The sequence below is a fragment of the Erythranthe guttata genome, chromosome 10, assembly GCF_056151865.1.
Source record: "Erythranthe guttata isolate IM_541 chromosome 10, IM_541, whole genome shotgun sequence".
Classification (NCBI taxonomy): domain Eukaryota; kingdom Viridiplantae; phylum Streptophyta; class Magnoliopsida; order Lamiales; family Phrymaceae; genus Erythranthe; species Erythranthe guttata.
This window is the reverse complement of record NC_142542.1, coordinates 17,522,531-17,529,699: the sequence shown is the minus strand read 5'-3', so window position 1 is coordinate 17,529,699 and position 7,169 is coordinate 17,522,531. Positions and strand designations below refer to the sequence as shown.

The 7,169-nt window shown below is 33.3% G+C and overlaps 2 protein-coding genes across 2 annotated transcripts; both read left to right on the top strand.

Moving 5' to 3' along the window:
* The first annotated feature begins 674 nt into the window (after positions 1 to 674).
* LOC105952313 (putative xyloglucan endotransglucosylase/hydrolase protein 25) lies at positions 675 to 2,743 on the top strand. The gene is made up of 3 exons (XM_012975853.2): positions 675 to 1,011; positions 1,372 to 1,568; positions 2,161 to 2,743. The coding sequence occupies exons 1-3, from the start codon at positions 718 to 720 to the stop codon at positions 2,570 to 2,572; spliced, it is 903 nt and encodes a 300-aa protein (XP_012831307.2). The 5' UTR covers positions 675 to 717; the 3' UTR covers positions 2,573 to 2,743.
* A 1,857-nt stretch (positions 2,744 to 4,600) lies between these two features.
* LOC105952314 (CASP-like protein 2C1) lies at positions 4,601 to 6,754 on the top strand. The gene is made up of 3 exons (XM_012975855.2): positions 4,601 to 4,808; positions 4,896 to 5,022; positions 6,341 to 6,754. Exons 1-3 carry the CDS (start codon positions 4,657 to 4,659, stop codon positions 6,590 to 6,592), a joined length of 531 nt encoding a protein of 176 aa, XP_012831309.1. The 5' UTR covers positions 4,601 to 4,656; the 3' UTR covers positions 6,593 to 6,754.
* Positions 6,755 to 7,169: the final 415 nt, after the last annotated feature.

The following is a 7,169-nucleotide window of genomic DNA, read 5'->3' as shown; positions in this document are numbered from 1 at the left end:
TTTCTATATCTTAAGATTTTTGGACCGATACTAATGAAGCCCAATATTGAACTGGGCAAACTAGCCCGTATGGCTGTAGTTCAAGGAAAAAAAAAACTTAATTCCTTGTTGTTTTTAAAGTTTTTTGTTATTTAATTATAGGAAAGTTATACTAAACACTGCAATATTGGCACAATTTTGATTTTCTATTAAAGTGGCATCTCCAAAGCTGGTCACATGAATTGTAAAGGACACTATTAATAATGCAGACAGGATACATTATTGTAATAACAAATTGGTCCAACAAATTGAACCAATAAAATTAATCGGTAGAAACATACAACATTAATTCTCAATTTCGAGACCCCCTTTCTCTCTCTACCTCTTTCTCTCACTTCTCCTTCTCTTAACAGCACACCTCTGCATTCTGAATTGCTTTTAAACCAAAGTATCATGACTATGAAATTAAATGAATTAAAATACCTTAATACTTATCTACTCCACAGCTAGCTGTTCACAACTGTGAATGCATGCTTCTCTTATTTACCAATTTTGCCACTCCCCCAAAGAATATTCCAGATGTCATCTTCTCACACCAACACAAAACCCACGTATATCTTTTATCCCTTTTTGTATCTACATGCACCCTCACCTCCTATATATATACATGTACATACACACTATCTCCATAACCAATAATTAACTAAGTAAGAAATTACTCAAGGGTAAAAAGATAAAATGGCATTGTTTTCATGTTCATCAACAAATGCTGCACTTTTACTACTTACATTCTCACTAATAATCACTTCGAATAATTACGTAGTTTCGGGCGGCAACTATTTCGAAGATTTCGACATAAGCTGGGGCGAAGGGCGCGGTAAAATCCTCGAAAACGGGGATTTTCTAACGCTGTCGCTCGACAACTATTCCGGGTCGGGTTTTCAATCGAAGAAGGAGTATTTGTTCGGGAAGATCGACATGCAGCTCAAGCTCGTGCCCGGAAACTCCGCCGGAACCGTCACCGCTTTCTACGTAATTAATCTGTTTCTCTCATTATTAATTAATCTTTATGGTTTGCAAAAGCTCTTTGAAAGTGATTATGAATTTATTTTGGCTCATCATCTGTTTACAAGTGTTTGCAATATTAATTTTTGTTTTTGTTTTTATTAAAATAATCTGTTTTAGGCTATTTTTTGTAAAAGTACCCCTAACCGTGCTTTTTTCGGAATAATTGCAAACACCCCAACTCTTAGAAATAAGAACTTAAAACTGATCTAACTCACAATCACTAACTTAATTCTGGTTTTAAATAATCATTTGCAAATACAACCTGTACATGTGTGTTTTTAAAAGTGATTATTATGTATTATATGAACATTAAATAAATTGCAGTTGTCTTCTGGGGGAGGATTGAAGCACGATGAAATAGATTTTGAGTTCTTGGGGAATGTGAGTGGGGAGCCGTACACTGTGCATACAAATGTGTACACACAAGGGAAAGGTGATAGAGAGCAGCAGTTTCACTTGTGGTTTGATCCTACTACTGATTTTCATACTTACTCTCTTCTTTGGACCCCTCAAACTATTCTGTAAGTTTACCCTTTTACCCCCCAACTCACATCACTTTAAAACAAATTTATCACTAGTAAGTTCAAATTCAATGATATACGTTGTTTCTCCCATATTTGCTCTTTTCTTACTATTAACTTCTTGTGGAAAGAACTAATCAAAATTGTTTTACTGACAAGGGTATTTTAGTCAAAAAAATATTCCTTTTATCGAATAGCAATTTTTTTTTAATATAATCCATGCATATTCATTGATTTTCTTACGTGGGCTGTCTACTTCTCATTTTATTTGCTGGTTTTCATTTTATTTGCGGTTTTGGGCTGATGTACACAATATTAAAAAAAAGACAAACATAATGTACATGAATTTTAGTAAATTTTTAATAAAATTATTAAAAAAATCCCATCTAGTTAATTATTTCACCATTAATTTCCTAGGAGTAATGGCAAATTTTAGGGGAAATTAAAAAAAAAAATCAATAATTTATTGAAATTCGAAATAAAAAAGTTACTACAAATAGAATGAGGAGGAAGTATTAATCTAGCTGCTTAATACACTGCAAAAACATGTCTTGAATTAGTGATGAAAATTACAAATTTATCCCTGCAATAGATTCTCAGTGGACAACACACCCCTAAGAGAATTCAAGAACCTAGAAAACAAAGGAGTCCCATTCCCCAAAGACCAGCCAATGAAGCTCTACTCCAGCATTTGGAACGCCGATCAATGGGCCACGAGAGGCGGCCTGATCAAGACCGACTGGACTCAAGCCCCATTCATCGCTTCCTACAGAAACTTCAACGCCGACGATGCCTGCGTCGCCAGCGGCGGCGATGCGGCGGCGTACTGTGCTTCTGCGGCGGCGACTAAGAGGAGGAGCAGCCCGTGGTGGCTGTCGGAGAAACTGGGTCCCAGATATGAAGCGAAGCTGAGATGGGTTCAGAGGAATTACATGATTTATAACTATTGCACCGATGCCAAACGCTTCCCGCAGGGTTTTCCGGTGGAATGCTATAATAATTAGGATTTGCTGTTTGGTCCCTTTGTTTTTGTGTTTTTAACTTTTTAGTCCTTCCTTCTTGTAGATATGTAATTTAGTATGAAGCCGTGGTTACTTTTGAGTGTCTAATGTTGATTTTATGTTCGACTCTTGTATATTATAATAAAGTATTTATTATTGTCTTTTTAATCGATACATTTATTTCTTTTTTTAAGTGATATTTGAAAATGAAATGCTATTTACGGTTATGAAATTGTTATTTGCGGTTTTTTCACAAAACCCCCAAAACTTTCTAAGAAAATCAAAAAACCACCCAAACTTCAAATAGGGGAAAAAAAGAAAAAGAAATCGAAAATTCAAAATCAAGGGGCTTCGATTTTTTGATGTAATTTCGATTCTTTTATGTGTAATATGCATTGGGTAGTTCGATTACGGAACCAATTTCATGTTAAAAAGCCCTACAAATCAATTTGTAGGGCTTTTTTTTTCGCAAAAAAATGTTCGAACGCCCAAGATGGGCGCCCAAGGCGTGTACGAACGCCCGTACACGCCTTGGGTGCCCATCTTGTGCGTTCGAACATTTAAAAAAAATAAAAATAAATAAAATTTGCACTGGACGCCCAACTCGGGCGCTCAAATGCAGCTTGCACGCCCAACTTGGACGTGCAGTGCATGAATGCGCGCCCAAGTTGGGCTTTTACGCGTTTTGGGGGGGTTTTTGAATTTTTTTGAGAAATTTTGGGGTTTTAAATAAATAAAGTGTTTTTTGTTATAAACCGCAAATAGCAATTTTCAAACTGCAAAAAGCAATTCCATTTTGAAAATTTCGTTTCAATTTCCATCATAATTCAAAAGTAGTTAGTGGGCTACATCATAAATTCATAATTGTGGTCCAACAAATTAGTGAGTGATGGGCTCACTATTTGGGCCTCAACTGTCGTTTGACGGATATTAGTTCGAATTCCGATTTTCGATTTTTCTCAAAATGAATTGCATACGCATTTCACTTTTGATGGAATAAAAATACGAAACTCGTACATTCAAAATACTGAACAGAAAACCATTGTTCGAAATTCTTATTTCTGATTTTTTCCAAAATGACCGAAAATCATAATCTGGTATATATTTCATCTTTGATCCAAAGAAAATCTGTAAAATCGGAAATTGGAACTTTAGAATACGGAATAAAAATTATTGATAGATAATTTTAATATTTTTTTTTGTTTTTGTAGATGTCGATCAACGTGACATACACAAGTGGTGAAGCTGTATGGATGGGCAATCAATCAAGTGGATAATCACCCACCACCAAACAAGTCCCAAAAATTTAATTCTTTGCAAGAAATTGGAAAATGATGTATGTTTGTGCAGTTGGGCATCACACTTTGATTTGGACTTTATGCAAACCTAAGTTACAACTAGTTTTTGTACTGATCAGTTAATATTGCAAAGACTAAAGAGGTTGCTATAGCTTAGATTGTTCGATTCTGACTTTTTTTTTTGTAACGAAGAAACTTGCTGCCAACAATGTAGGTACAGTGGATAAACTTACACTCTCGTATAATAGCTTACAAACCATACAAACGACTTAAACTACACTAAGCTAATCATGCACGACAAACTTCACCGATTTTTTTTTTTTTTCGTAATGAAATAACCTGCAGTCAATCATGTAAATGCACTGATTAAACTTACAATGCAATCTCGTATCCACCTAGCGACTATTGATAATAAGATTCAAATTTGGATAAATTAACACAAATTCATTTATCCAACCGTTAGGCAATCTTTTACGGGACTTGATTCGACGTATCTTCATGAATTGAAAGTAAGATATTTGTGACAACTGTCATATAGTCAATCCGAAAATACAACAAAAAAAAAAATTAGAATTAAAAATATTAATATTAAATGATATATTTCAGAGTGAACATTTTCTATGACCGCAGGATAAATTAAACTTACATCTAAAAAATTACCCCCATTAATGCTTCAAGGGAGACTCGCACAGGAAGCACATGGTTTCTCTCTCCTCTCTCTCTCTCTATATATATATATATAAATAGATACAGAAACAATTGGTTATTAGAAATAAGTGATTAGTGAACATGGATACTAGGAAAATGGGAGTTTTTCTGAGGATTATTTCAACTGTTCTATTGGTACTGAGTGCTTGTCTTGTGGGTTTGGACACTCAAACAAAAGTTATCTTTTATACATTCACCAGAAAAGCAACTTTCAGAGACTTGGATGCCTTATAGTAAGTTTCATTTCATTTCTATTAATTCTATTTTATTTTATTTTCCAATTTTTTTATTTTTTGATGTTTTTTTGCTTCTCTTGTTAGTTTGTTAGTATGGATTGATAGTGGAGCAGCTGTGTATAATCTTCTCCAACTCTTCAGAAGTTTCAGAAAGAATCTTATTACAGCTCCTTACAAGAATCTTGCTTGGGGAGTTTACTTTCTTGACCAGGTAATTTTCATCAATTTCATCTATCGAATATATGGCAGTATCTATATATGTGTGTGTAAATTACGGTCACTACTACGTGATGTTAAATAACAAAAAAAAAAAAAAAATCTCCTCATGTTTGTGTAATTACAATCACCTTCTTAACTATGACTCTTCTAATACATTCATCCTTATGGTGTCAAATCCAACATAATCTTCTAGATTCCGTGGAATGTTGTATATAGCTTGTACTCGTTTTGTGCAAAATGCAATTTCTGATGCACCACAATCTGATATTTATAAGCCAAGAAACTCATTTTATGATCATCTTATTTCAAAATGTAAACCCAAATGAGGTAAAACGGGTACAAACTGAAGAATATTCCATATAAGTTAGAAGATTATACTAAATTTGACACCGCGTGGATGTGTAAGAAGATTCTAACTCTCCTACAGAAAGTTGCTAAGAAAATATATATATTAAGTTTACTAATTGAAAGATGGTGTTTGCAAAACTTCTGTACTAAAATAGTAATTAGTGATTGCATGTGGAGTAATATTATAATTGTTTATAGTTAAAATTGAGGTGTTTAGTAATGTTTTGAAATCCGAATACAATCTTATCATTATAAAAAAGAAAAAAGAAAAAAGAAAAAAAAAAAAAAAGAATAATGCATATTCACATTTGATGTGGTGCAAAGATGTGCAACACGGCGTCGCTATATGTCACTAGCATACGGTTGGAACAATTTATGGAAGTAAATGCTACTAATACTATATATTTATTATGAGTTTATTGTATTTTACTATTTTGACATATCTATGTTTTTGCTCCAAGTGTTTATTAAAAAATAAAATTTCTATTACTTTTATTAGAAAAAAATCTCATATAATTCAATTTCGACATTTTAGCAAATTACCACTATAAACTCTCGTGTAGAGGTTGTGTTATAAAAACGATCATCGTAAGAAACGTTTTGCTTGTATTAATTAATAACACGAAGAGTTTTTTAACAATTCGAAATAACACACTTTTTTTTTTTTTTTTGCAATTCACTCTAATGTTAAGTTTTTTATTTACTAGGAAAGTGTACAACCTTTTCTTTGTATATTCACAAATGGCTAGTGAATTATATTTTATCACGAGGCATGGGGAAATTAATTAATTCATTTCTTATACAATTTTACATAGATTACTTAGATGTTACACCTCATTATTTATACAGCGTAAGCGTGTTTAGTGAGTGATTATTTAATCAGATCAATACTTGAAATCCAACCGATGTAAATAACCAACTGACCAGTACTTGAAATACAACTCTACCAATAACTAACACAGGCAGCAGCGTACGTGGTTTTTGCCGCCAACACGGCGGCAATCCAAGCATCGGCGCTGGCGGTTACCGGCGAGGAAAGTTTCCAGTGGATGAAATTATGCAATAGGTACACAAGGTTTTGTTTTCAAATTGGTGGGGCCCTTGTATGTAGTTATATTGCAGCTATTTTAATGGCCATTATTTCTACCATGTCTGCATATGCTCTGTTCAGACTTTATTCACCTAAGCAGTTCCTTCTGCTCAAGGGCAGATAATTAATGTTTTTTTATTTATTATTGTCATTGACAACGTTAGTATTGTACAATAATGTTTTAATTTTCCAGTGCACCTATATGGTTGGCTGCGGGTTCCTGCATTACCAAAAAAAAAAAAAAAAAAAAAAAAAAAAAAAAAAAAAAAAAAAAAAAAAAAAATAATGTTTTAATTTTTTATGACCTGTTTTTTGTGCTACTTATCAAGTTGGTTGTAAGTTAAGATTGTTTGAAAAATATTAATCTCTCCTCGATTCCTTAATTATATATGTATAATTTATTGATGTAAGTGATTATTATGTGGGGAACGGTAGTTTTTGTTTGGAAATATTGTTGAACGACCACTTCATCCGAAACGTTAAATTATTATTAGGGAGGTGAATTATTTGATATTTATATCTGCAGACTTCAATGTGTCTCCATGCTAAAGTTTTGGGTTCCGGGTTTTTGGATTTTGTGTTTATGGGTTTTGAGTTTTCGTGTTTCGGATCTCTGGTTTTCGGGTTTCTGGATTTTTTTGATTTCTAGTTTTGGGTTTCGGATCTCGGATTTTTGGGTTTCAGATTTTTAGGTTTCGGTT

What these genes read in the sequence shown, in the direction of transcription:
- LOC105952313 (XM_012975853.2), top strand. Translation starts at nt 718, where the DNA reads ATGGCATTGTTTTCATGTTCATCAACAAATGCTGCACTTTTACTACTT. An exon ending in GAACCGTCACCGCTTTCTAC is followed by an intron (nt 1,012 to 1,371) that starts GTAATTAATCTG and finishes AATAAATTGCAG; the next exon opens with TTGTCTTCTGGGGGAGGATT. An exon ending in TGGACCCCTCAAACTATTCT is followed by an intron (nt 1,569 to 2,160) that starts GTAAGTTTACCC and finishes TCCCTGCAATAG; the next exon opens with ATTCTCAGTGGACAACACAC.
- LOC105952314 (XM_012975855.2), top strand. Translation starts at nt 4,657, where the DNA reads ATGGATACTAGGAAAATGGGAGTTTTTCTGAGGATTATTTCAACTGTT. An exon ending in AGAGACTTGGATGCCTTATA is followed by an intron (nt 4,809 to 4,895) that starts GTAAGTTTCATT and finishes TTCTCTTGTTAG; the next exon opens with TTTGTTAGTATGGATTGATA. An exon ending in GAGTTTACTTTCTTGACCAG is followed by an intron (nt 5,023 to 6,340) that starts GTAATTTTCATC and finishes TAACTAACACAG; the next exon opens with GCAGCAGCGTACGTGGTTTT.